This window comes from Daldinia caldariorum (genome assembly GCF_022478825.1).
Source record: "Daldinia caldariorum strain CBS 122874 unplaced genomic scaffold F4812scaffold_9, whole genome shotgun sequence".
Lineage (NCBI taxonomy): Eukaryota > Fungi > Ascomycota > Sordariomycetes > Xylariales > Hypoxylaceae > Daldinia > Daldinia caldariorum.
Genome location: NW_025953045.1, coordinates 1204210 through 1231853, shown reverse-complemented (window position 1 = coordinate 1231853; position 27644 = coordinate 1204210). Strand labels below are relative to the sequence as shown.

At 48.0% G+C, this 27644-nt stretch overlaps 9 protein-coding genes across 9 annotated transcripts; 4 read left to right on the top strand and 5 right to left on the bottom strand.

Annotated features, from left to right (window-relative positions):
• Nucleotides 1–48: 48 nt before the first annotated feature.
• Nucleotides 49–3211, top strand: F4812DRAFT_430531 (small oligopeptide transporter, OPT family). The gene is made up of 6 exons (XM_047934362.1): nt 49–467; nt 589–1532; nt 1595–2102; nt 2188–2591; nt 2740–2826; nt 2888–3211. Exons 1-6 carry the CDS (start codon nt 198–200, stop codon nt 2976–2978), a joined length of 2304 nt encoding a protein of 767 aa, XP_047790014.1. The 5' UTR covers nt 49–197; the 3' UTR covers nt 2979–3211.
• Nucleotides 3212–3316: 105 nt separating this feature from the next.
• Nucleotides 3317–5322, bottom strand: F4812DRAFT_405674 (Brix-domain-containing protein). Its single transcript, XM_047932286.1, has 2 exons — nt 4734–5322; nt 3317–4663 (listed from the first exon to the last, which is right to left on the bottom strand). The coding sequence occupies exons 1-2, from the start codon at nt 5169–5171 to the stop codon at nt 3680–3682; spliced, it is 1422 nt and encodes a 473-aa protein (XP_047790013.1). The 5' UTR covers nt 5172–5322; the 3' UTR covers nt 3317–3679.
• Nucleotides 5323–5539: 217 nt separating this feature from the next.
• Nucleotides 5540–7591, top strand: F4812DRAFT_405527 (DEAD-domain-containing protein). The gene is made up of 4 exons (XM_047932285.1): nt 5540–5867; nt 5949–6750; nt 6837–6983; nt 7117–7591. Exons 1-4 carry the CDS (start codon nt 5748–5750, stop codon nt 7434–7436), a joined length of 1389 nt encoding a protein of 462 aa, XP_047790012.1. The 5' UTR covers nt 5540–5747; the 3' UTR covers nt 7437–7591.
• Nucleotides 7592–9475: 1884 nt separating this feature from the next.
• F4812DRAFT_405520 (uncharacterized protein) lies at nt 9476–10915 on the bottom strand. The gene is made up of 3 exons (XM_047932284.1): nt 10481–10915; nt 10106–10227; nt 9476–10034 (listed from the first exon to the last, which is right to left on the bottom strand). The coding sequence occupies exons 1-3, from the start codon at nt 10564–10566 to the stop codon at nt 9721–9723; spliced, it is 522 nt and encodes a 173-aa protein (XP_047790011.1). The 5' UTR covers nt 10567–10915; the 3' UTR covers nt 9476–9720.
• Nucleotides 10916–15818: 4903 nt separating this feature from the next.
• On the top strand, nt 15819–17876 carry F4812DRAFT_451366 (RabGAP/TBC; the record flags this gene model as incomplete). Its single annotated transcript, XM_047936198.1, has 2 exons — nt 15819–16227; nt 16429–17876. 2 exons carry the CDS (start codon nt 15819–15821, stop codon nt 17874–17876), a joined length of 1857 nt encoding a protein of 618 aa, XP_047790010.1.
• A 1318-nt stretch (nt 17877–19194) lies between these two features.
• Nucleotides 19195–19843, bottom strand: F4812DRAFT_459798 (ubiquitin-conjugating enzyme; the record flags this gene model as incomplete). The annotated part of the gene is made up of 2 exons (XM_047937608.1): nt 19195–19668; nt 19814–19843. The coding sequence occupies 2 exons, from the start codon at nt 19841–19843 to the stop codon at nt 19195–19197; spliced, it is 504 nt and encodes a 167-aa protein (XP_047790009.1).
• A 573-nt stretch (nt 19844–20416) lies between these two features.
• F4812DRAFT_405458 (CwfJ C-terminus 1-domain-containing protein-like protein) lies at nt 20417–23086 on the bottom strand. Its single transcript, XM_047932282.1, has one exon. It carries the CDS (start codon nt 22699–22701, stop codon nt 20578–20580), a length of 2124 nt encoding a protein of 707 aa, XP_047790008.1. The 5' UTR covers nt 22702–23086; the 3' UTR covers nt 20417–20577.
• F4812DRAFT_405459 (uncharacterized protein) lies at nt 23087–26175 on the top strand. Its single transcript, XM_047932283.1, has 3 exons — nt 23087–23919; nt 23980–24191; nt 24251–26175. The coding sequence occupies exons 1-3, from the start codon at nt 23472–23474 to the stop codon at nt 25961–25963; spliced, it is 2373 nt and encodes a 790-aa protein (XP_047790007.1). The 5' UTR covers nt 23087–23471; the 3' UTR covers nt 25964–26175.
• On the bottom strand, nt 26175–27273 carry F4812DRAFT_405455 (microsomal signal peptidase 18 kDa subunit). Its single transcript, XM_047932281.1, has 2 exons — nt 26918–27273; nt 26175–26824 (listed from the first exon to the last, which is right to left on the bottom strand). The coding sequence occupies exons 1-2, from the start codon at nt 26996–26998 to the stop codon at nt 26387–26389; spliced, it is 519 nt and encodes a 172-aa protein (XP_047790006.1). The 5' UTR covers nt 26999–27273; the 3' UTR covers nt 26175–26386.
• Between the last annotated feature and the right edge of the window lie 371 nt (nt 27274–27644).

The window sequence follows — 27644 nt, the reverse complement described above, 5'->3', positions numbered from 1 at the left end:
AAGCAAGGTACCGATCCAACCAGGCGTGGCCCAAGCGGAAAAGATAGAATGGAAGATAAGGCTATAGGTACTACGTAGAAGTCTCCAAGATTAAAGACATAAATATAAAAAGACACGGGACGCGTTAAATAATCCCCATGCCTTCCTTGTTCATACTGTTTCGGTCTCGGCACGGGTCTAGCCAGGTATTTTGAGCCATGGCAGTCGTGGAAGATCTTGTCATGCCGGAGAAAGGCGTCAAAGACAAGACGACCAGCGATGAGTTACCTCCTGATCACGATGTAGAAGTCGCAAACGGACATCTAGCAGATCTAGAAGTCGATATAGGCAGAATACTTGCCAAAGCCGAAGAAGAGGGCGATTGGGATGCAGACACAAGCCCGTTCCCCGCCGTTCGGGCCGTGGTGCCTGAGACGGATGATCCCAATATGCCCGTAAACACGTTCAGAGCATGGTTCCTCGGTATTGTAAGTGGCCATGAACCAGAGGTCTTGATCGCCTCTCCCTCCTTCGCCGTCCATGCTTAGATCTACCTAACCTAATATAACCTCTTTTTTATCTCCTCGTTAACAATGTGTACCTATGTAGCTTTTCGTGTTCCTAGGAGCGGGCGTAAACCAGTTCTTTTCGTTACGTTATCCGGGTGTTCACATCGTATCTCTCGTAGCAGAGCTGCTCGCTTTCCCTCTCGGAGTTACGCTCGCCAGAATCCTACCTATCAGTCGATTCAATCCCGATCACCATTTCAACATCAAGGAGCACGCGATGGTGACCATCATGAGCAATGTCTCCTTTGGCTTTGGTTCCGCCGACGCCACGAACCTGATCCAGGCCTCCAAGTTTTATGGCTTCGATATGCCGGCTGGATTCTCCATCCTGGCTGTTATCTGCTGTCAGCTATGCGGATACGGTATTGCCGGCCTCTGTCGGTCGCTAATCGTCCAGCCCGCCACCATGATCTGGCCAGGCGTCCTCGGAAACGTAGCGCTGCTGAGCTCGATTCATTCTCGCGCCAACGCGGTAGCCGATGGATGGAAGATAACTCGCATCAAGTTCTTTCTGGTCGTGGGGTTTGCCGCCTTCGTATGGTACTGGTTTCCCGGTTTGATATTCACCGGTTTGAGTTACTTCACGTGGATATGCTGGATTGCGCCAAATAACCTGGCAGTAAACCAGATCTTCGGCATGGTAACGGGCCTGGGACTGTTCCCGTTGACCTTTGACTGGTCCATGGTCGTATACAATACCAATCCGTTACTCAGTCCGCACTGGGCTGCTGCTAATGTCTTCGTTGGATTTGTCGTCTTCTTTTGGATCGTCACGCCCGCCATATATTACACCAATACGTGGTTTACGGCCTACCTACCCCTTTGCACCGCGGACGTGTACGACCGTTTTGGAGAGCTTTACGATACCGCCAAGGTCATCACTAATAATCTTTTCGACCAAGAGAAGTACGCGGCGTACTCGCCCCCTTATTTGCCGGCGACCTTCGCATTCGTTTATGGTCTGTCTTTTGCGTCAATCACCAGGTAAGCTTCAAATCCTACTTTGTCACTAACTTAGCAACATGCTTTCTAACAAGAGGTCATAGCGTCTTGTCGCACGTCTACTGTTTCCACGGGGAAGAGATCATGCATGCATTACGCGGATCGCTCAAGCTCGACATTCACGCCCGGCTTATGAAGGCTTATAAGAACGCTCCCTGGTACTGGTGGTCTACTATAGTACTCATTGTATTCGGGATGAGCGTCGCCATGACCGAGGTATATCACACAGGGCTACCTGTGTATGGGATCGTACTTGCGATTGTGATTGGCGGCATCTACATGGTTCCCTGTGGCATAATTCAGGGGCTGGCGAACGTGAACGCCAACCAACTTAACGTCCTTTCCGAGTTTATTGGCGGGTATATGTTCCAAGGCAAGCCTATCGCAAACATCCTATTCAAGATTCTATCGCAAGATGTGGTAGGCCAAGGATTATATTTTGCTGCTGACATGAAGATGGGTCATTACCTGAAAATTCCGCCGCGCACCCTGTTCTGGGCTCAGGGTCTGGCTACTGTGCTTGGGGCTTTGACGCAGGTGGGAGTTACACTGGTAAGTAGTTTTCGACTAAAATCATCACTGCGCTCTATAAAAATCCCGTCTCGTTTAGAAGTCTCGCTGATTCTTTATGACATAGTGGATGCTCGGAAACGTGCCCGGTATCTGCTCAGAGGACCAACCCAACGGTTTCAGCTGCCCGCAAGGCCGTACCGTTTACAGCAGTTCCGTGATATGGGGTTTGGTCGGTCCCGCGCGTCTATATTCGGTTGGTAAGATCTACAGCGGCCTGTTGCACTTCTTCTGGATCGGATTGATCCTACCACCAATTACCTATTACATCTGGAAGAAGACCGGAAACGAGTTCGTCCGCAAGATCAACTGGCCGCTCATATTCGTCGGCACGTACAATGTTCCGCCGGCGACAGGTATCAACTACAGTAGTTGGTATATCGTCAACCTGATCTTCAACAAGATAATCTATCAGAGATTCTATGCCTGGTGGGCAAAATACAACTATGTGCTTGCAGCGGCACTGGATACGTGCGTGAAATCAGTGGTTTTCTATTTACCCCCTTTTCTCCTTGGATCATAACTCGGTGTTTCCTCGTCGAGGCAACTACGTTACTACGTCCAAGTTCCTTTTTTTATGATGTTTTAATGAAGACCCCAATTACTGACCTATCTATAGTGGCCTCGCGATTAGTGGCATCGTCATCTTCTTCGCCGTTACATACGGACCTAACGTACAATTTCCTGACTGGTGGGGTAACACAGTGTAAGTATCTGTTGTAAGCCTGTTAATTATCTTGCAACGATCTCACTGACATCTCATCTAGATGGCAGAATACTGCCGATGGGCAGGGTCTACCGTGGTTGCAAATGCCAGGCGTGGGATACTTTGGCCTAGCGAATGGAACTTGGTCGTGATAGACGGATGCCGCAAGCAATCTTACGAATAGCATGATATCTATTAAGCCGGATATCCAGCCTCATAATTGAGATTCCCCGTGCTCCAGTGATCAAGTGAAAGCTATGTCTAAAGACTGCATATAAAGTATAGTAAACTCCTACAAGATAATCTTACCTTATCTTTCCACGGTCTCGACCGGCTCTACTAAAAGCTCTTCACTATATCATATATCACAACTACCCTTTTTAACCTAAAGACTTTTCTAACTTGGGAGAAGGCTGTAAGTGATTCTTATAATTGCCATAGCTCTGTTTCATCTATTATGGTTAAGCATAGCAATATTCTATATTATTATGTCCGGTATTGCACGACGTATACATATTACTCAGTGAACTGTAGCTTATCTTAATCCACTAAGTTCCTAAACTAACCAATTTCCGAGAAAATAGCTACAAGAGACAGTACTACTACTACATAGAGATTATCACTGAGACCTGCGACCTAGGTACCTAAGTCACCCATCTTCTAATTCAGATCACTTCGACCATTGACTCTATACACAATCGCTTGTATTCGGCGTCACTTTTCGCACCCAAGGTATAAACCGAGAAACCATCCTTTAGACATGATATTACGTACTAAGCGTAGGTACCTAGGTATAATGCGCCAGACGCCGTGACTGTCAATTTTCGTACCCCTGAAAAAGACGTACGAATGATTAGTTTTCGTCCGCAATCTCTTCCCTCTCATCTTCCCATTCGTCATCATCCATCTGCTCCCTGAGTGCTTCTTCGGCGTCTCCCGCCAATCCTTCGCTATCTAGCTCATCCTCCTCCATCATCTCGTCGAATAGATCACTGTTATAACCATTCATCTTAACGTCGTCGTCGTCCTCTTCTTCTTCCTCATCCCCATCTGCTCCATCCTTTTTGTTCTTGCTGCCGTTTGCTTCGCGCTCCTTCTTTTTCTTCTCCACATTGGCCTTTTGCTGCTTTCTCCTTGCTTCCTTCTCTGCTCTGCGCTTCTCCCATCGCTGTTCGAGATCCTGTATCTCCTGTCTTGACTTGTGGATGTGCTCATGCCACATCGTCTTTCCAGAGCACAGACCCTCTTCGACCTTGGTCATGCGCAATTTCATACGAGGCCCGAGTTCGACAAGGGTGACGCGCCTCCGCTCTACCCTTTCGTCGCTTTCTGTAGGGTTATCTCCACTCTCTAACTTGGCTGCACGGGCCTTGCTAGAAAGCACTCTGCGCGGCGCATCCTCTAAAACTTCAACCTCAGCATCCGTGTCCATTTCACTTCCGCTGGTGCCGTCCGTCATGTAACCCTCGCCATTTTCACCTCCTATCATGTATTCGGAGATATCCTCCAGCTTCCCTAAATTCGGGACGCCACCTTTCCGACTCTTGGAGCTAAGGAGCTTCTCGGCGGCATCAAGCCTACGGAGCTGTTTGGACACTCCAGCGGGCTTGGTAGATATGGCGTAATGTCGGAAGTTAAGCACAAAAGACCCATCATCGTTGTCCGTAGCAGGTTCCCTATTTAAGAGCAGGACTCTTTTTATCGACTTCAAAGGTGTAGTCTGTGGGTTTATGCGAGGAAAAAGCGACTGAAATACGGTAGTAGTAAGCGTCTCGAGGTGCTTAGGGACTTTAGAGTTGGCATCTGCGCCTGGCGTGGAGATGTTGTTCATGATTAACTGAATAAGGATCTCAAGTTAGTAAGGTATATAAAGGCAAAGCTAGAAAAAGTAGCGATATAAGACGTACTAATGGGGGTGTGATATACTCCTTGCCTCCGCCTCTCGGGTGTCTTTGCGCCTTGCGTACATCTTTGCAGAGAGAGTATTTCTCGACACGGAAATGTAAGGTAGGGCCACGAGGGGTTGTCGCTATACGCAGATTCGTATTTCCAGACTCGGATCTCGAGAATAAGAGTAGGTGAGTGACGCCGAGCGGACCAGTCATAGTTACATAGTCTCTTAAATGGTTTGCGCGACGCTCTTTCAAACGGGTAGCCGTGCCAGGCTCCATAACCTGGCGCACATCTCTTGCTAATTGACTGACGCTGGAACCAACCTCACCGGCACCGATCCGAATGACCATACTCTTGGGATCTTCAATAGCGGAGCGACCTGTTAGAGGGGCCTTGTGTTTAGGATTGCTGGCGCCGACATGAGTGCGCTTTTTCGTCCGACTCTTAGCCATTGCTTATGTGTTTGCGATTGTCGACGAGGTATTTTCTCTTATTTCCAGTATGCACAGATAATATAATGCACGGTTTAAATATCAATTGGCTTTGGAGTGGGACGAATGTAAGCTTAATCGCATAACAACTAGGTAGAAAAAGTAGAAGGACTAGAGAAGCTGCTGTATATTTTTTTTCTTCATTGAACGGCAGAAAAAAAATAGCCCCACACTATTGAAGTATCATGTACAAACAGATGTACTATATATCGCTAAAGTTGCTAGGTGCTTAGGTAGCTAATCGCAGTACTCTATACTCTGTGGGGCTTTTCGCAGATAAGATAATGCACTACAAACAGAAAGCGGTCAACTTTTTTGCAGAGGTGGGATGCGCATCCATCGAATCTTGTCAACGGAATTATTAACTTCCAATTTGCCCGATCGCGAACTTTATTCAAGACTGCAGGATAACCTTTTTTCTTTCTTGTTGGACTAACAAATTAACATAAAATCTCCCATTATTTCGCCAACTCGATCCTCTCTCGAACACCTTATTGCTTGCGCAAACACGCACATACAGTACAAACTTCCTCCAACATGTCTTCCGCAAAAAGGCGAAAGACATCACCCGCAGCTGAAGTCCAAGATGAATCCCTTGATTCCGAGACCGTAGAGGGCTCTGTTGTCGACTCTGCCCCTAAAACGTTTAAAGATTTGGTGTGTGCGCACACGCATCCAGGCTTTCGGGTCTTAAAAATGTCAAAACAGTTCTATAACTAACATGATGGTCTCTTGTAGGGAATCGTCGATACTCTAGTCGAAGCGTGCCACTCACTTGGCTACAAACACCCAACCCCGATTCAGGCGCAATCCATCCCTCTCGCTTTACAAGATAGGGATCTTATAGGACTGGCTGAGACTGGTAGCGGAAAGACGGCCGCTTTCGTTCTACCTATCCTCCAAGCTCTCCTAGAAAAGCCATCTCCTTTCTTCGGTCTTATATTAGCTCCTACTCGCGAACTTGCGGCACAGATCGGTCAATCGGTAGACGCTCTTGGTGCCTCCATATCGGTAAGATGCGCCGTTATCGTCGGTGGCTTAGATATGGTTCCCCAGGCCATCGCCTTGTCCAAAAAGCCTCACATCGTTGTGGCCACGCCAGGACGACTATTAGATCATCTTGAAAAGACGAAGGGGTTTAAACTATCAAATACGAAGTACTTAGTTATCGACGAGGCCGATCGACTTTTGGACATGGACTTCGGTCCCATACTGGACAAGTTACTCAAGTTTCTCCCAAGAGAGAGGCGCACGTTCCTCTTCAGCGCTACCATGTCGTCAAAGGTCGAAAGTTTACAGAGGGCCAGTCTACGAGACCCGCTACGCGTCAGCATTAGCAGCAACAAATACCAGACCGTCTCAACTCTACAGCAGTACTACCTGTTCATCCCACATATGCATAAGGATACATACTTGATTTTCCTTGTGGCGAGTGAGTTTACCGGACGGTCAACCATAATATTCACAAGAACCGTCTACGAAACCCAGAGGGTTGCCATCTTCCTTCGATACTTGGGTTTCGGAGCAATACCCCTTCACGGTAAGTGTCATCTTCCGGCAGCGCAGATTCCGAGATGTTACTGTCGATCGTCATTTTGGGCTTGTTGCTGACTACATCCTTGACAGGTCAACTATCGCAGTCTGCACGATTGGGTGCCCTGAATAAATTCAAGTCCGGATCGCGGGATATCCTAGTCGCGACCGACGTTGCTGCACGAGGTTTAGATATACCTAAGGTTGATGTTGTAATCAACTATGACTTACCTCAAGATAGTAAGCTAACCCCTCTACCGCTCCCCTGATTTTCTCATTCGCAAAAGACCTATGTTACTAGGCTGTCTCGTCAGACCTGCGCTGTAATACCTTCTAGTTTGGCTACAAGTTCATAGCTAATACAGCATCGCAGGTAAGACATATATTCACCGAGTCGGAAGAACTGCCCGTGCAGGTAATGCTGGACAGGCCTTGAGTTTAGTCACGCAGTACGATCTTGAAATTTATCAGCGTATTGAGGCGGCTCTAGGTAAGAAATTAGGAGAGTACGAGACTAGTAAGGAGGAAGTAATGGTGTTCAAGCGCCGAGTCGAGGAGGCTCAGCGCCACTCGCGTAATGAGATGAAGACTCTGATGGACGACCGGGGCAATAAGGGTTCAGTCCTGAAAGGCCGTCATATGGGTAAAGGAGGAAAGAGACGACATGATGCCATGGATGCCGAGGAAGGGTAAGCGGCGATATACTATTAGATGAATGATCATAACTTAAAAACCTAAAGGGTTGGTGAGACATCCAGCCAGATTACTGTAGATACCCAACAATTGAAAAGCCGTTACCATGTAGTTTCAGTCAGTAACGATAACATCTCTATTGAACCTGCGTTGGTCGGAGGTAACTATTCAAATCAGCGCGTAAATCATACTAAGCGTAAATCATACTAGGTAAATGTTGTTCTCTATTGCTAATTCTCCAGGAGTGCCAGAAACTAGATACTCTTTAACCTCCATTGCGTTAAGTACTACATATGCACAGATTCATATTTACCTACTATCCCTACTGTCTCTAAAGCTTATCAAGGAGCTAGGGAATGAGACAAAGGACGCACTAACCCACAAATGGCGTTTGCTGTAGAAGTATTTTCCATCTGATCTACATTCAAGTCCCCATGGTCTCATACCTAGTGTACGCAGGAAGGGTATACATACTAGGTAGGTAGGTAGGTAAGTATTTACTTGCATACCTCTACTGTACCTAACCTAATACAAGACAAGGGCGTTCATTCATCGTCATCCAAGCTCTGTCTCACGCTTAAAATCCCAACCGTACGGACCTTTATAGGTATGAAACAAGTGGAAGAGGGGAACGGAATGTGTGCCATTAAAAACATCAAGCCGGGCCGACTGCATTAGGTAGCTGCGTAAAACGGGATATATGTCATTGCTTACCTTACTTAGGTACCTAGGTAAGGTAGGTAGATTAGGTACGCAAACGTGAGGGGAGTTGGAAATAGGATGGGGATCGCCTGGTAACGAAACCCTTTTTGGACGTGTATACCTATTCGGCGACAGGCACTTCCCTTGCTTTCCCGACAAAGGGCATGGCTAGCAGTAGGTTCTCGATTGAGCTAGGTAATGCTGACTTGCTCATTTGCGAACACGTCCTTTTCTCCTCACCCGTTGCCCCCTCTTGTTGTGATATGTTTCTGAGTGGTGGTGGTGGTGGTGCAGAAGGTGTATATCCACCGAATTACCGTGTAGTTGAGAGACATGCCGTAGAACCGAGTTAATGTCCAACCCGACCAAGAGGTATGTATGTATTTCTAGCTAGATGTCAATTGGGCGATATTGATAGAAGTAAGTAGACCGAGGTTTATATCAGATTTGTGTGTGACGCTTCTCAATGTTGGCTTTGATTAAACACCCAAAAGTTAAGTAGACTACGAAGGTTGTTAAACTTGACTTATGCGAATTACGTCAAATACTAGGTTGTTCGGTGAATTTCCTTGTTTTGTAAACATAGTTCGCTTATGTTGCTCCAAGCCGTAATGTGCTTTCTAAGATGAATGAGCTGAGGAAAGTCAAGTGGGAAACTATACACATTTAGAAAGCTAGTGCTGTTCAATACAATGATTTACTATAGGTCCTCCCTCAGAGGAGGTCAGACATTAGGTAAACGCGAGTCTGCGATATCTGCCAGCCCAACCTCACATACATATATCAACTAAGCATCACCTGCATAGTATCCTTCAAATCTCGTAGGTGATACGTTAATATCTCTCCGCGAACGAACTCTGCGAGTGGGCCTCTAGCCCTACGACTGCTTAGTCGAGCCTATTTCTTCTCGTTAGGCCGCATTCACTGGCCGACCATCTACGGCTCCGACCAACCGGAGGCGGATGGACACCTGTCAACCGGCCCTAGTTCAAGTAAAACGTGGGGTTCTCTTGTGGGGTACGAGATTGGGTTCTTTAGAATAGGTACCTTAGGTAGGTCTGTATTGGAATATATAGAGCATCGCAACTCCATTCAAGAGATTCTCGTGTCTACCACCCGCGCACACTTTACATATGCGATAATTACCTACTAGGTATATTACGTATCAACGAGACATGGCCTACTTACTAAGGTGCTCTATAAAACCTGTCATCAGCATAAAAGGTTACGAAATGATGATGACTGAGTCAATGTCTACCTATTCTAAGCATGGGCACCGCACGTCGTTCGATTAAATGGTGGGCGCGATTCAAATGAAATCTTATCCCGAATTAATGAGAGCAAAAATCTTGATGTCTTTCCATTAAATGTGCTGTTAAATTGGCACATGAACCCTTCTATGCCACTAATGAAATAAGCAGTGATGAAATAGAAAAAGCAAGACCCCTTATTGCGGGAATTGGTAGGCGGAAGATCATGGGCGAAAGAAGTTATGACTGAGAGAAACACACCGGCCGAACTCCTTGTAGCTACCGGGCTTCAAGTTGCGTACTGCGGTATGAATGGGGAGGTATGAGATAACTCAGTCATCAGCCTCGTCGCCGTTAGCAGCAACTTGTTTCGCTGCATGAGTCTTGCCGTTAGTAGGCAGATCGACGTCGATACCCAATTTCTTAGGTTCGTCGACACCATTCTCCTGGTCCTCTCCACCGTCCTCTTCGTCATCATAGCCCTCTTCCTCTTCCTCTTCTTCCTCAAAGTTCTCCTCTTCAACATCAAACTCCTCTTCGTCGCCCTCCTCGTCGCCATAATTCTTGGCGACGGGAACGGGCTCGACGGGAGCCCCGGCTGTCTTCAGCTTCTTCTTTGGAGGGGCTTCAGGTTGAGTAGGAACAGCTTTTGAACCCGTTAGCCAAGATGGAAAGGTCCCGTCACTCATCAAGGGGCTATAGAGAGGATCTACTTACGCTTTACACCATTTTCTTTGTCTATCTCTTCCTCGTCCAGTTCCGGTTCGACTACTTCATCATACTCTTCGTCATCATCCTCAACATCATCGGCGTCGTCATCTTCATCCCCTTCGGATATACTATTGGATAGAAAGGTTAACATATGCTCCATAAAGTTGATGCATCTTCCTTGAGCTCAACAATTGGACTGATTGAATGATACGCCATCAAAGGTGTGATGTCTGCGATAATGCGCCAGTACACGCGATGATGCCAACAGTTAATGCGACGCTGGCGCATCTTTTGCGACAAGAGGCCCTCTCTGGCGGATTTCTCGAGTATTGCGCAGCCATGAACGCAACGCCTGGTGAAACATGGGAATGGATAACTTACTACTCCTCTTCCTCTTCGCTTTCGTCGCTAGGTAGAGCAACGAGCTCTTCTTCCTCTTCCTCCTGCTTTCTCTTCCGTGAAGTCATGTTTGGAGGATGAAAATGAGCTGGGGGGGCGGTTTTTCGATGGAAAATTAAGAACTGGACTGGCGAATTGATAGGCAGGAGAAATTTATGGATGGACTAAGTATGAGAAAAGATGGAAAAGGAGGAGAGGAAAGGAGGGAAGAAAAGTAGAGAAGGGGGAGAGGAAGCTGGGGGTGGTAGGGAGAGAGAAACGTTGGCCGCTGTGCTTGGGGAAGAAAGGCTGCTTGGGAAGGGGGGCAGCAGAGCGCGAAGCGTGAGAGGGAGGGGACTGGTAAGCTTGGAGCTGGGGGAGCTTTGGGGGGAATGGGTGAGGGAGGAGGGGGGGTCGGACGGGGGAGCTCTGGGAGCTTCTGCTGCTGCTTGCTACCGTATGTCCATTCTTGTTCCTCTCCCCCCTAGTTGCAGGATTGGGTGTCCGTCAATATGGACTAGCAATACACATCCAGGAAGCCACCAAAGTCAGTTAAGGACATCAGCAAAGTAGCAAGTAGTGAAGCTGTTACTATGTAAGTAGGTGTGGGACTCGGATCATATCCTGGTCAAGGCTCGATCGGGGCCGGGAAGCTCAAAAAAAGAATCCATTTTTGCTGTTGTTTTAGTCGATTTGACCGATTGATGACGATTCCGCGAGGAGAACCTCCAACCTAAGACAGCCCAGCCACATTCCTCCTTCTTTTCCGCTTGTCTTCCCCTCATTTCATAAGCCACTTGGTTTAACCGTGAAGCTCGGGATGCACAGCCTTGCTGCGTGTATAAAATATGTCCGTGCTCTCACTTGGAAGTTGCCTGCGACCAACTTTCGTGACGTTTAAGGTTTATTTTCTGCCTTCGCATATATCCACGATGCCCACGAGAGGGAATAGATATGACCTGGTAGTATCCATGTCCATAGCAACTCGTTCTCCAGCAAATGGCGGTAACATACCTACCTATTTACCTTAGTTAGATGGACCATCGATGCGATATATAAGCCGGTATATAAGCGGAACTTATTGTCCTGGGTATAATGGCGCGGTGTATTATAGAGAACCTGATTAGAATTTCAAGGTCGCAACGGGCATGCTCCTCCAAGCGGAGATCGGACTGACTGTCCCGCCGCACTTCCAAGAGGAGACGGCAAGGAATTGTGATATTGATTGGCGTGGCATCGAGATGTGGCCTAGAGCAAAAGAAGCCGAGGAACCAAGGAAACGCGTAAAACACGCGTCGTACATCCCATCTTGAGCCATATTGTTGCTATCACCTGCCATGAGAGATAGAATGGAGGCGTTGCAATGAACGCATGGAAGCAAGCAAAGTCACATATGTTAAATTAATAGGTTGTGATTGTTACTAGGCGCCATGTGAAGATGTTGAGTGACATGGATTGAAGGTATGTACAGTAGGTTAGCTATTGTTGAGATCGTTGATAAAAACAACCCTTTTTTTGTGTGATTTCACAGATGAATAATAGGAAGATTTGTTCCTATTGTTAGTGATGCAGGTGGTGAGATGAAGATCTGTCATTTGTTACTCTAAGGTTTTAAAATGCGGGTTCTGCCAGTTTGGCCGAAATACGCAAGCTAAGTTCGGTCGGGGCTAGCAGGTCTTCACCGGCTTCCGTGTCAAACGGAAATTCCAACGCTCAAGGTTCAAGGTACCTCATATACGATGTCCACGGACTCAACTCGCCTAGTGCCCTACACTACCTGGTACGGTAGGTACCTGAAATAGAGGCCCCTACATGTATCTACCTGAGGTAAGGTACCTATTATCCTTGCAGAACCCATGCACAATGGACAATAGGTACCTTAGGGCCTAGGCACGTACCTACCTGGTACAATACCCAGCCTAAATAAAGTGGACAACAGCTGCCGGCTGCTCAGCAAAAACTACTACCAGCGCTAGGATTGCAGATGCTCAGCTGTGCCCCTGACCCATAGCCTCGGAAATCCCTAAACCAGGTTGTTGTTCAGTGCAAATTTTTGTAGTTGCTAAACCTTGATATAGCTATTTCGCCTTGAGATTTCGAAATGAGGAAAGTCCGAAACAACCTGCCATAAATCTAGACTGCGATAAATCCCATAATCTTTTTTAGCAGCGTGTCTTGTCATAGCGTTAATATCTACCTAAGTACCTACCTGTAATTTGTACCGAAATTTTCATTATTTTGGTTATTTACCAGGTGTAAATGGTGCCTAACTTCCAAAAGGTATGCATGTGCTCATTCTTATAGATAAAATATGTGAAAGAGATGCATATAAATTTACATCAGCGTAAGGGACTAACATCGTCTTATAATACATTTATGAGAAACACTCTTTAAAGTGATTAATAAACTCTCAACCAAAAAAAAGCAATTTACTTTTACGGCTGACTCGGATCGCTAACGAACTCGAAAACGATTGTTGGCTTTGGTTTTTCCCGTTTTGTTATAGGTAGTCCCGAGGTCTTCGAGCTTAGGCTTTTTTTGGCTATGTCCTATGCCCACAGTGGACAGCGGACATGTATCGCTACGTGTACTTTAGGTAATTGTAGGTAAGGTACCTAATGTATCAGGCATGTTTATAAGAGACAAATTTGGGAAATTACGATGTCTCCCAGTCAAGGGAATACAAGGGAATATGATGTCAGCCTAATCAGCTCTCTCAAATGTTCTGCTTCGTTACCCTTTTTGTTGTTTCCAGGACTAAGCTAGCCAATAAGAGAAGCCGGTTCAATACCCGCTGAACAACCTTGTTCCTTGAACGGGTCGCAATCCGTTCCGCGGCCGCTAAGACTAATTTCAATTACTGCGCCTGCCACCTGGGCGGTACCCACGGCATAAGCGGAGGATTCGACAGAAGAAGAATTTAGACATTTTCGATTCCACTGAATCGAACGAAACTTTATTCTTTTTGAAAATTTCCTCAATGAATCTCGAGTGTGATTCATAGCCTTGATTCATAGCCGTGTTTATCGGGATCTGTTGGTAGTTCTCGAGGCGACTCGATTTGACGGTTAGGAGCTTACCTACCTAGGTACCTGATTGGTAACGTTGTCTTACTGAAGGGGTCACCTAAACGAAACTTTATATTTCTAGGTGCATTTTGGAAGGCAACAGCTATACCAGCAGGAGTGACAATCGATACCTACCATCTTTGGACCTAACTGGAGCTTTCCCAATTCACTATCCACTGCCGAAAAAAAAGTCATTGTACCTTGGGTCATCCCACAGAAGCTAGGTACCACTCCCCTGTACAGGTACCTACTTTCAGCACCCACTCCAGTCATTCCTTATTAGTGTACCTTGTACCTGCATTACCTTAGGCGAAGAAAACAGCTGAAGGTACCTAACCGTACAATTCCTAACTCACCTACCTAACTCACCTTGAAGTACCTCTATCGTCGAATCTTCAGATTACCTTTATTAGTGTGTCTCTTCCCATTTAATTATATTTGGAGAAATAAGACACCAAACAAACATATACAATTTCCATAGTCGATCATTGTCGTCTCAATCGTAGGGACAATTGACGATTCTGGATGGAAAAGACGTTATTTGGGTTACCCTCCCGGCTCAGCCAAACGTTTTGTCTCGTTACATCGACCTTCGACCTTCGACCTGACCTTCAACTGACAACTGACCTCGAGTCTACGGTTAACCTATAATCCGCAACCACCGCACGGAACGACGCATACAACAGAGAAAAGGAGAGAGAGAGGGAGGTAGAGAAAGTCAAACCGTCTCATCCATTTGTACCACGCCGATAAAGCAAGCAATCATCACTGGTATGGACCGGGTTTGAATCCCATCAATCACTTTCTGTTGCGTTCCCTTCTCCCGTAGACGACGGGAGATCCTTAAGAAGCATTCGTTCAACCTCTACCGAATTTTTTCATTCGTTCAACTCATCTTCGTTGCTATTGTCTCGAATCTCAGTCACGGGGGTAACCAGGGGTTGTGCCCGTGCGTGCATAACCTAATTCTCCAATTCTAGGTCTCGTTCGGCTGGACCTAGTTCGGGTTTTATGTCGTTCTTTTGACGCTTCCGCAGCCGCAAGGTACATACCTAAACTGTAGGTTGGAGTTAAGATCATCATCTTTTATGCCTACCTAAAGTACCTAGGAAAAGTCCACTTTAAGGCTGCGTTGTATCAACCTGCTTGGTTACCCGGCTGTGGGATCCCATAGGTAAAAGTGGGAATTGCATTAAGGGAAAGCTGCTTGCATTCTAGGTTGCTTTGGCCCCCAAAGGCCAATGGCACGAACATTTAGGACTATGGCCGATAACTCGCTACAAGATGGACCTACAGCAATTACATCTGATGTCCAACAACGATATAGAAGACCTGGAGGGTACAGAGCGGTGACGCAACCTAGCCCTAGATCAGATTTGAGATCAGACGTATTATCAGCTAGGGTAGGTGTTAGACCTGAGCGCGGCATGAAATTCAAAGAGTTTGGCCCGCACGCTTCGAGAGCCCAGGACTCGAAACACACCCCGGTTAGGCCAATTTTCCCTAACGCCGGTAGTAACTTCAGTCATCATTACAGCGACGGAGAGAGGGATGGCTATGAAGCTGACGAAGACAATGACTACGAAGAATCAACCACCACCACCACCACAGCCACCACCACACCCATTCCTTGGAACAGTCCTCCAACTGCATATTCTACCCCATCTACAACCTTTACGTCGCACTCCCAGTTTAGTCATACCATAGAAGATCATTCACCTCGCATACCAACACTACCAAACTCACCATTGTCCCCTCGCTGGGATTCCCTAGGTTACGATCGATCTGCTACTCTCACCCCTACTTCTCCAGCTGTTAGCAGTCTCCATAGTAGATCATCGAACGCGACCGACGAGCTGCACTTTGCTTCCGAGGTTAGAGATGAATTTCCTCTGTCGCCCGTCAAAATGAGCACGCCTGAAACACCACGCGTCGACAATTTTTCGAGACCGCGAAAACCGAGCATTAAGCAGCCCTACCATGAATCGCCTCGTGCCACGCCTACTAGTCACCTTTCGAACGAACCGAACCATCTCGATATCTCTCCAGGCCATCTCGTGTCGTGGACGCGAGAGCGTGGCCAATCCATTTCCTCCAATATATCCGCTGCTACCTTTTCCTCCGTTCCCGGTCGACCTCCCCCCGAAATGCACAGTCGAGAGCATCTTCGAAGCAGAGGCCGACAGCCACACCCCCCACCCACCAGATACCCTCTATTGTATAATCGCGCCGAAAGTACCGGGCCACCTTTCGCTAGAGATTCTATACATAGAATGGCATCGTTGCCAAGCGAAGAGCTTAGGGCAAGCTATCGGTCGCAACTCTCGGCATCTACAGCACAGGGGACAGTAGCAACTGAAAGGAGTAGCATTTTGACCAAGAGCAGTTCTATAACTTCGGTCTACGGAGCAGCCGACGATTCACTGAGTATTAATGATATAATGGGAATGTACGAGAAGGGTTTCTACGACGATTCAGCTCCGGAGGACAACAACGAGATGGTAGACTCAAGGCCGGCCACTGCAAGATCAGAATTGAGTAGGAGGAGGACTGCTATGCTGGACGCGATGACCGTGTTTCTACCGACCGCGGAATCACCGGGCATAGCCTCAACCTCTGACCATCGGATTGACCCAGAGTCTGCTTCTATCTTCCAGGGTCCCGATGAGCACGAATCCTTGCGTGAGGATAGGCCCGAGGACGAGGAGGTGTTTGAGGAATTCCGCGAGGAAGTACATGAGGAAGTACATGAGGAAGCACGGGAGGAAGTAAGTGGAGAAGTACTGGAGGAAGTAAATGAAGAAGTATCTGAGGAGATACCAGGGAGCCCTCGCGCGGGCTCCAATGCCATCCGCAATTCCATTAAAGCGGATGGTGAAGCAGATGGTGAAGCAGATAGTGAAGAAGATGGTGAAGCGGATGGTGAAGCGGGTGGTGAAGCTGTTAATATCTTGGTCGACGTAACTGCGGAAGAGGGTCTAGATGCAGGTGCTGATACCGAAGATGATACTGAGGACGAGCGCAGTCCTTTGCCTCCCTCGCGGCATCCGACTGTATCGACAATTGCCGAGGATGATGATGAAAGAGATCGCTACGGGTTTCGAAAGAGCAATCAATACGTCAACCGAGAGCAATACGACAGCTGGAACCAAGGATATACCGAATACTTGGAAAGAAGGCGGAAGAAGTGGACTGCGTTTCTTAGGGAGCATGGACTAATGACCGATCATCCCAACCGATTTCCTCCTCGATCGAACAAGACGAAACGATTTGTACGTAAAGGAATACCTCCCGACTGGAGGGGCGCCGCTTGGTTCTATTACGCCGGGGGCCCTGCCGTTGTCGCGAAACACGCCGGCTTGTATGATGATCTCTTGAAGCAAAAAGCTAAGGCCGTGGACGTGGAGGCGATCGAGCGTGACTTGCACCGTACGTTTCCGGACAACATCAAGTTTCGCTCTTGTCCGTCACCCACTGCCATCGCCCAAGAAGCCCTTGCGAAAGAGACAGGGGGCCCCATGCCCATAATCGAGGAGAAGCCAATGATCGTATCTTTACGCCGTGTCTTGCACGCCTTTGCTATTTATAATCCACGAATTGGGTATTGCCAGTCGCTTAATTTTCTAGCAGGCTTACTGCTACTCTTTGTGGAAACTGAGGAGCACGCCTTCTGGCTACTTAATATTATAGCTCGAGTATACCTTCCAGGAACGCACGAAACCAACCTGGAGGGTGCCAATGTAGATCTCGGAGTGCTCATGTCATCGTTAAGGGAGTCTATGCCCCAAGTCTGGGCTAAGATTGGAGGTGAGCTGGATGGTACGGATGCTGTATGGGTAAAGGGCTGGAGACACAGGCATAGAGCAGAGACGACTCGACTTCCTCCTATCACCCTTTGCATGACGGCCTGGTTTATGAGTTGTTATATTGGCACCTTACCTATCGAGAGTACTCTACGCGTATGGGACGTTTTCTTCTATGAGGGATCAAAGACGCTATTCCGAATCGCCCTAGCAATCTTCAAGATCGGCGAGAACGAGATCAAGGCCGTGGCAGATCCTATGGAGATCTTCCAGGTCGTGCAGACAATCCCTCGCCGGCTTATCGACGCCAATGGTCTAATAGAAGCCTGCTTCAAGCGCCGCAACGGTTTCGGCCATCTCAGCCAAGAAACGGTCGAGCAAAAGCGGCAAGAGAGACGAGTCCAAGTTAAAGCAGAGAGAGAAAAGCAGACTGGCAATATGGTATCGATAGATGCCGACTTAAAAAAGAAAGGCACTCTTTTCAGCCGACGCCGGGAACGGGGTCAAGTCTATGGCGAGCTTGTCTAATCTCGTATCGCCGCCTCGAGTCCGAGTACTTCCTAGCAAATTTCCTTTGTCGGTTCGTTTTCACCTGCCATGGTCTGACGACAACTTCGAATTGTTCATAAAGTTTGTGACAGCAAAACCAGTTATAAGCGCAGCCGGAATCTGCAACCTTGCGTTCTGTCTGTCACGACCTCTCTTCTTTTCCCCCTCATTTTCAGCATGTATAAGCATTAGGCATTGACGAAATCTTACGATACGGTTGTTCTTTTTTTTTTTTTTTTTCTTTTTTTTCTTTTCTTCCGGAAGAATATTATAGAGATGGGAAGCAGACATTCATCACCATTGTGTTCACCACCTGAACGGAATAAGTTCATTTGTATTGGGAAAAGGATTACATATTACATTTCATTTAGGGGTCAACTGATTCCCTATGCTTTCGCCAACACCATGATAGGGGCGGAGCTAGGAGTCAGAAGCCTTCATCTTTTCGGGAGGACAAGAACCATGTAAAACCAAACTGATTTGGCGTGGGTAATATGGATACCATCAATGGGTCTACCCCCATACGAGTGCATTGTTAAGGTTCGGGGAAAAAAAAACTTAGACAGAGCATACTGCATTACAAAAGGGGCAGGTTATATAGCATCGACTGGCGGCGCACTACATGCATTCACTGAATACGCAAACTAGAGCCAGGACGCCTGGCTAGCAGAAGCATTTGCTCCAAAGATCAATACAACAGATTTGTTGAGGACGAGAGAGACTTATTATTGGTGACTACCTCCTAACTTGTTGTGATTATCCCGCTGCATTGGCGGGAACCTAAGTACGTACATACTTGATGCGTTGAAGAGTCTATTAATATGGATCATGAGAACGTCTCACGTAATGTCGTTATGCTTCATTCCTGCCACAATTCTCCATAGACGCGTTTCCGAAAGTGGTGTAAGAAAGAAAGGGCTCGACGTCGAATATCGTCCCAAGCTTTGAAGCTTGAATCTAGTCGTATTTGACCACGCATGCTTTTGAGTACGAGACGTAGTAACCGCCACCGTTCTTCCAAGAACCAGCCCTGTCTTATCTCACAACTCATCTAGGCACTCACTTTGCTCGTGTGAAAGGGCGAAAGAGCGAAAGAATAATGAAAAGAAGGGTATCTATCCGTACTAACCGTCCGCCTGACCGACCCAGTAGGTCATCCTCCCTTATCAAATATGGTTTTTTGCCTCTCTCTTCCCTCAGCCGCGGGCTACCAGATTTAAGTACCAGATAGATAAGAGGTACCTATAGTAGGGTGGATGGGTGGATACCTATCTACAATAAAGTTGTCGTAGTCTACTTATTTCTTGGCAGACTGCGTCTGCGACTGCGACGGCTGCTGCTGCTGAGCGTAGCGAGCGACGTAGGACCTAGCGTTCTTCTCGAACTCGCGGAGGTTGTTCTTGAACTCGTCGGCGATGCGGGGCTCGAGGGGGTCGTCGGGGTTGGGCTCGACGAGGAGCTGGCGGACGGCGTCGAGGACGGCGCGGACGCGGCTGGCGGGCTTCCAGTTCTCGGGCTTGAGCATGCCGAGGCAGATGGAGCCGACGCTGTCGTTGGTCACGTTGGGGTGGTAGATGCGCGTCGCGAAGGTCACCTGCGGCGCCTTGAACGGGTAGTCCGCCGGCAGGTTGACCGCCAGCGTGTACGTGCCGCCGCTGTACACGGTGCCGGGCGGGCCGGCGAGCGTCACCGTCCAGTGGTGGATGTCGGTTTCCGAGGGCAGCATGATCACCATGCCTGTGGGAGGAGAGGTCATGCATTCTTGCAGCTCCTGGGGAGAGTTAAAATGAGAGGTTAGATTGGTTAGATGAGAGATGGGAGGTGGGAGATGAGACGAGACGAGATGAGATGAGACGGGCTTATAAGGCTAGACTTTGACTAAAGAGGATGGTTTGTTTGCACTAGTATAGACTTACCTTGCCTATGCGCTTCTGCGACGAAGCCATCGTGACTGTTGTGGTGATTTGGAATATGTGCTTTGGATGTATGTAGTAGATGTGTTGAAGTTGGTATGAAAGAAGTGCGTAGGAGGAGGAAGAGGAATCCGGAGATATTAAAAAAAAGATTTGTCCCTGGTACCTTTTTTTATGCTGCAGGTAAAGGTTCAAACAGGTCCGACGCAAGTTGGAAACTTCCAGTCTTATTAGGCACCTAGGTAGTTGTGTTGTTTTAAGAAAGCGTGCTTTGCTTGAATAGTTTCTGAAGAAGCAGGAGGGCAGCAGGTTACCTAAGGAAGGCAGTGATATCATCGTCAAACCCGACCTAGTAAGGTCTTGCCTAGCCTATTTTACAGCCTAGGTAGGTACCTAATGTAACCAACATCGCTCTTGCCGGGCATGGGTAACCCCTCGTTTGCGTCCCTACTTGTGCATTTTACAGGGGCAAAGGGAACAACTCCATCTATTTCTGCACAGTAGGTACCAGGTACCTAACCTCACCTATCAAACACGTCTAAAGTATTTCGTAGACATACGCATCACGGCCTATTACAGCTTCATAGACGAATAATGAACAGCCAGTATGTGAATCGTAGAAAATACTTTCTTGCTGAGACAATTAAAATTCTCATCTATACCTTAGAGGCTATGTAGGTATTCTGTTCTTTTGTTGCACATGTTATCAGACAACATATTCCCATTGTTTTTAATAGGCAACCTCATAACGCCGGCGCGCAAAGGTCTCATCCATCAGTCAAGATTCTGGTCCAGTCGAACTTCTTCCACCGTTTTCTGAACCCCTCTACCCTATTATCAGATTTATGCCATCGTCCCTGCTTCTTGATTACATCCGGTTCTGCGTCTAGCATACCCCCCAGGATCTCCCTCGCAAATAGATCGCCCCTTGGCCACCGGTTAGAGTCCTCTACTACGTGACCCAAGCCTCCGTCTAGAGTAAACCATGCGTGGAAGTATGGCATTTCCTTCGCGATAGATCTCCTGAACGCTAGCTTGCCTAGCCCTTCGCGAGCTTGCTTTCCTGTATCGATAATCTTCTTGTGCTGAGACCACTCTTCGTCCGTCGTAAGCATCGCCTCCTTGAAGAAAGCTGGTGCAGTATCTCCTAGGTCGTAGGGAATAGGTACCGCTTGCATGGCAGCATGCATGTGTCTGTGAGGTGCAGCTGCGTTCTCGTAGAAAATCACCTCCCGACCTTGTTCATGATACATCCGCGTTAGACACTTCATAAAGTTGCGAATCTCTTCCCATTCGTCATCGTCGCATTCTAGCAGGTTAGTCCGGTGCTGAACGGGCACGATGACAGCGCCCCCTTCGCTCAACTCTGGCTCCGTAGGTAGTGTTAGATATACACGCGTCGCCAGCGAGACTATAGGTGCAATAGGCGGTTGATTGGTGTCCTCGTGATGGCAGAGCTGGCATTTATCTAGAATCCTGTTGACCCTTTGAAATTCGCCGACAGCCTGATTCTTGAGATTAATTTCTGATTTCTGTACGCGCTTGGCTAGCTTCTCGGCATTCTCGTCCATGTATTCCAAATCGTCGTCAAACTTGGCGTCCTTGGCAATTCGTTCAGCCAGACGTAAGCCTTCTCCTCCGGCCTGCCCTCTTGTTCGCCGCTCCTCCCGGATCATATCATCTATTGTCATGTCGTCGTTCTGCTCCACATTGCCCCGCTCACGGCCGCGCTTGGTTTCGACAGCTTTGGCTTCGCCGCGTGTCCCTGCTAGCATACGGTTTTCCATAACATTAAGAACAACTGCTTCAGGGCCCTTTAATGCAAATGCTGCTGCTGCTTGGTTGTACTCTGCTTCCAGCTTAGCAGCATCTGGCGCCTTTTTTAGCTTCGCCTTCATCATCTGGGCCTTAAGCCGGTTAAGTGTAGTCTGATCAATCTGAGTTGATGAATGGGCTGATGCATCATCTGGAATGACTGTGCCTTGGTCCAGATTTACGGGCGGTGGCGAGTGTTCTCGCTTTTCTCGCTTCTCATGTACACCTTGATTCAGCTTCCTCTCCTGGAATAATTCACCACTGGGTTTTTCCTTCCCAACATAACCATCACCGTATACTTTGCGACGGTCCATCTCGATCTTCTCCTCGCGTGCGTCATCAAAGTCGCGCAAGTTGCCGTACCGCTCCAGTGCTATTTCATCTACAGGCCTCCCTATCTGTTCGGCCGTATTATAGACTCCATTTAGTTTAGTCATTCTCCATTGTGATCCGCTGTCGCCAAATGTATAGTCGACTTCATGCTGTGCTGGTAATTCAAGATCTCCTATGGATTTCCCGCTGTTCAATTCCTGCAAATATGTCGCATTGAGCTCTCGCTTGTGAATTTCTCTTTGAGACGCTTGATTGGGTTGCGGTGGAGGTTTGGAAGGTTTGGAACCCTTCTGGGTATAATCGATGTCGAGCGCAGATGGTGCTGTCATCCAAGAATCTCGGACTAAGTTCGAGGTGGCTTTTTCTGGTCTAGTATAGTCCGCGGCAGCTAGCTCTTCATCGGGCAATGGGAGATCTTCTTTCGCGTCTGAGGCCTTCACGTGGCGATCTCGTCTGTCCGAATCGCGTTTATCACCTTCATGGTGTTCGCGCCTGTGGTGACGCTCGTCGTCTCTAGAATAATGGCGCGATCGCTTATGTCGGTGTCCATCATCATCTTCTTTTTCTTCTTCGTGACGGTCATGGGACCTACGGTGGCCGTGGCGGTGACCATCGCGGTCGCGTTCGGATGACCGATCTCGTCGGTGGTGATGTCTGTGCTTTTTATGTCTCCTTTCCTCTTCGCGCGCTCTCTCAGCTTTCTCTGCGGCGAGGGATTTTTCAAATTCATCTAGACCGTCCATTTTTGAGTATGTGCTATGTGTTTTGGCTAGATGCTCCAGCCTAAGCTCTGATCATGGAATATGACGACACTCAAAAAGGTCTTGTGAGATGGATACCTCTTAGAAGTGGATCTGTCAGAAAGTACTGGGTACGTAAACCGTAGTTAGATAAACTTCAAACTTTAAAATAGGTTGTTTCCTGCTGAATTCGAACCGGGGCTTGTTCGTGCTTGATTAAAAGTCACATGGAATGAGATGAGTCAGCCAAGTAACTTTTAGTAAAGTTGGGCGAAATCTTTTTAGCGCCCTCTTTCTATCAATTTGGACATCACAACCCCTCGGCCAGATGACCCCGACCAGAGTACTTCTTTTTCCCATCAACTTTGGTGACCCACAAATCCTCACTCGTCGTTTTTTTCTGCGACTACATCCCCCAGACTTTTTCGATCATCCACTTCTTACAAGCAACTTACAAGCAACTTATAAGCCAATACTACGTCGGCTTCATCAAGATATTCAAGTTGCCTATTTTCCAACGCTGCATTTTAGAACGAGATATTCTCATTGGCAGCGCACTTCGTTTTCAGTCAATCCGGTAATTCCCCCTAACAGGGGATTTACACTGGATCGGGCACTTCACGATATCAATTAAACTGTGCATCCATCCCCTTCTCCTTATTCGTTTCTTTTATACATTCTCATAGCCCACTTATACCTATGCTCATCCACTTATACATGCAGTGTTGTGCCTTATTTACTTTCACTTTAATTTTACCTTTCACCAAACGAACATGTCTTCGTTCTTAAAATCTGCGAAGGCGTCTTCGCGGAAGGGTGGTGGCGGGGTTCAGTTCAGACCCAGGGGAGTTGGGCCTGGCGATCGCATCAAAGAAGTTTTACAACGAAATCAAATGAAGGCCATGGGGATGAGTCCTACACCTATGACACCACCCGCTTCTCAAAATAAACCCTCGTCAGATCGGCAACCATGTCCAAATCCTCACTGTTCTAACCCGTTAGCACCAATTACTGATGGCTTCTGTTCTGCCTGTGGTCGTGAAATCGATTCTTCAAACATTGTTGCTGAAGTCCAGTTTGGCGAAAGCTCATCTGGTGCTGCCGTTGTCCACGGTAGTTTTGTCGGGGCGGATCAAGGAAGTGCTTCTAGAAATTTGGGGTCTCAATATAGACGACTCGGCGGCAGTCTTACGGACGCCCGAGAGAAAACCATCCGTGAAGGTATGTTCAAAACTTGGACCAAATATATGAAAATGCTAGTAGCTGACATTAATTATATAGCCAAAAATATGATGGTTGGATTTGCACATCAGCTCAAGGAAATCCCGCCGAGTGCTGTCGATGCAGGCATCCAGATCTTCAAGCTCGTCATGGAGGAGAACTGGCTCCAAGGACGAGGTATGGATAAAGTGGCCCCCGTATGCCTCTATACAGCATGCCGTAGAGAGGATCGTTGCAAAGTTATGCTCATCGACTTTGCTGAACTTGTTCACGTAAGTATTTTTCAGCCTATCTTATACTCCCCTTGTTCCCTTTTACTTACATCATCTAGGTAAATGTCTATGAGCTGGGTCATATTTTCAAGGATCTCAGCAATATTTATTCCTTCCAGAGCAATAATGTCAAGTCGATCATTCCGGAAGATCTGATATATCGCTTTTGCTCAAAGCTTGATTTTGGTGACTTCACCAACAAGGTTGCAGCCGATGCAACTAGGCTATGCCAGAGGATGGGTCGAGACTGGATGGTTATGGGCCGCCGGCCTTCTGGTATTTGCGGAGCTTGCATCCTTATGGCGGCACGTATGTGGAACTTCAGGCGTACCGTCCGTGAGATCGTTTATGTTGTTAAGGTTACCACACATACGATCGAACAGCGGCTCGATGAATTCACGGTTACAGAGAGTAGTGAACTCTCCATTGAAGATTTTCTGAATCAAGAATTTCTCGAGTCTCGCCACGATCCGCCAGCATTCTACAAAGGCACGACAGAATGGCAAGAGAAGATGGAAAAAGAAGGACGAATTAGGAAAAGGAAACGTGCCATTGAGGACATCGATGGTGAGGACGATCAGCCAAGTTCCATCGCCGGAACACCGGCACCAGACGGCTCTGTTGCCACGCCAAGACCCTCGATTGAAATGCCACCACCACCAGTACCTCGCCCGCCCCCAGACACCTCTGGGATGCGCCAAGTCAAGGACTACTTACCAAGATCCTTCGACAATTCCGAAGGAAGAGAGTTGGTTACCCCTTTTAACCCTGAGAAGATCCCGAAGCCTGCTCCGCGGAAGAGCGCAGATAGGGATGTTGCAGAGGGCCTTGCGGCCGAAAATCCAGAGGATGATACTGCGGTAGATGGGTTAGCAGCGACATACGGGTCTTCGGACGACTTGCTCGACGGTGAAGCCGAAGTCGAAGAGGAAACTCCGGCACAATCAGGAGCTCGACGGCGTGGTCGTAAGAAAGGAGCCACCGAGCCGCAACTCACGTTTGACGATGAATGGGAGCGTGATGAGGCCGTACTGGAACAGCAGATCAACGAGGTTATTAACGACCCGCATAGCGATGAACACGGAAAGGCTCTAGCTACCGCTGCGCATCTCGCGCACATCAAAGCAGAGTGGGCGCGGTCTCTTCTCCCACAGCGGGCAACGAACATGGACGAAATTATCGGCGAAGACGAGTTTGCTGACGATCCTGAGGTGCAGTTCTGCAAGCTCTCGCCCGAGGAGGTGAAAATCAAGGAAAGCATATGGATCAACGCAAACAAGGATTGGCTACGGAAGAAGCAGGAGATTATCTATCGTAAGCAGATGGAGGAGTTGGGACCTCCAAAGCGGAAGCGCAACCGGGTAAAAAAGCCGCGAATTGGTGAAGGGCAGCTCACACCTGCTTCTACCCCGGGCGAGGCAGCTATCGAAGCGCTGAAGAAACGAGATACATATTCGAGACGTATCAACTATGATGCCATCGAGAACCTCTTTACTAGCGACAAGGACCGGGGACCTGGATCGGTAGCATCTCGCAACGGAAGCGGTCCCGCAAGTCGCGCAGAGAGCGTCGTTGCTACGAATGGTGGAGCGGCACCCGATGCAACGGTTAACGACGAGGGTCTAGAAGATGGAAACGAAGATGCAGAACATGTCGTAGAGGAGACATACGACGAATATTACGATGATCAGGAACATACAACCTACGATGAGACAGGTTACGATGAAGGGGACTACGGCGGTGACGACTACGGCGAGGAGGAATATTACTAGTCGAACAGAATTTTTGGTGGACCGGCACTAAGGCTATGGATCTAAAAACGGCATTTCCAGATTTGGTAGAGCTGGTCCCAGTTGATACCTCACCGAGCGCTTTAGCTTTGTATTCTAGTGTATAGCCCTTACACAACCGGGCTTTACGTGTACGTGAGTGTACGATTCAAGTGCAGAAGGGGGCCTGCGAGGCTACAAGATGAGCATTCAATTGGCTGGAAAATACCCATAGACCGTGGTCTTCACATAGGTTATAATTATATCTCATATTTGATTATGGAAGGGTGGAAGGATTGGTGAGCTGGCCAATATGAAAATATTTTTTATTTGCGGATAGCCTCTAATATAAACCCAAAATCATGATCAATATTCGCTGTTGTTTTTCATACATCCCCCACTTCAGTTTCCTCGCTGTACGTACGACTATTCCCGCTGCAGTACCACAAATAACCCCATAATGCCCAACATAACAGTCTTGAGCCAGGGGTGCTCGCTCAGCATAATAGTGACGTAGCCCACGAAGGGGATGTAGGCGAAGACGCTGCCGATGATGTCCTTGCGCTCGAGCAAGTCCTGGCCGCGGGCGTAGAGCTCGGTGTCGTCGGCGGCGTTGTTGTCACCTTTAGTGAGCAGGCGGGCGTGGGCGCCGGAGCCGAACTTGCGGACGACGCGGTGGACGATGGGGATCTCCTTGTCGCGGACGTTGTAGACGACGATCTCGCCGACGTCGGTCTCGGACCGCAGGTTCCGGTTCCAGAGGAAGAGCAGGTCCCCCCGCTGGAAGCCCGGCTCCATGGACCCCGAGAGCACGACGACGATGGGCGACGGCGAGTCGGTGAGTACGGAGAGGCCTTTCCACATCTGCAGGGGAGGGATATGTTAGTTAGGTAGGGACATCGGGATATAGGGTGGGTGGGTGGTCTTGGGGCAATGCGACATGGTAGCAACACGTACCATGAATGCGGTGGATAGAATCAAGCCAAAGTTCAGCAGCTGAGCGGCTGCTTGCCGGGGATTTTGGAGACCTGACAACATCTTTTTGGCTTTATCTTTTTCTTTATCTTTTGTTATTGTTTCCTTCGTTTCAAGAGAAACGTGGAGAATTCGTGGGGAGGCTTTCAAGGTGCTGGCCTCGGAGATTTTGAGGCCAGCTTTAGCGGATGGGTGTTGTAATTGAGGCTGCTGCGAATGAGGACGACGAAAGCTTTCTACAGGTGAAAGTGGCCTTAACTTGGGTGCTTTTCGGTGCTATCGATAAGAAGTCGGGCTTGTCACACTGTCACATTGTCACAGTCGTACTGCTGGGAAACGCGCTGGAAGATAGACTGGCCAATAAAATCGCGCGTACGAGCTAGTTCGGCTCGTTTAGGCAAGAATGCTATACTTAGTGCTTGAGTTAGGTGAGTACCTGGCAAATAGTACCGCTGCTGCTACAACTCAAATCTATAATCCTATATGGTTGGGTAAGAGGTACACACAGAATATAATGCTGGACGTTAAAGTCCGTACCTACCTAACCTAGGTAGGTATTGCCTTCCCTTCTAATATATCACTGTTAACTCAGACTTCATCTTCCACTGTTCTCCTCTTCATTCTTCACTCGAGCCTCGACGATAAACCTTACATTTACAACGCCATTTCGTGAGGCCTCGGATACAGGACCTATTGTGGCTATTCAATT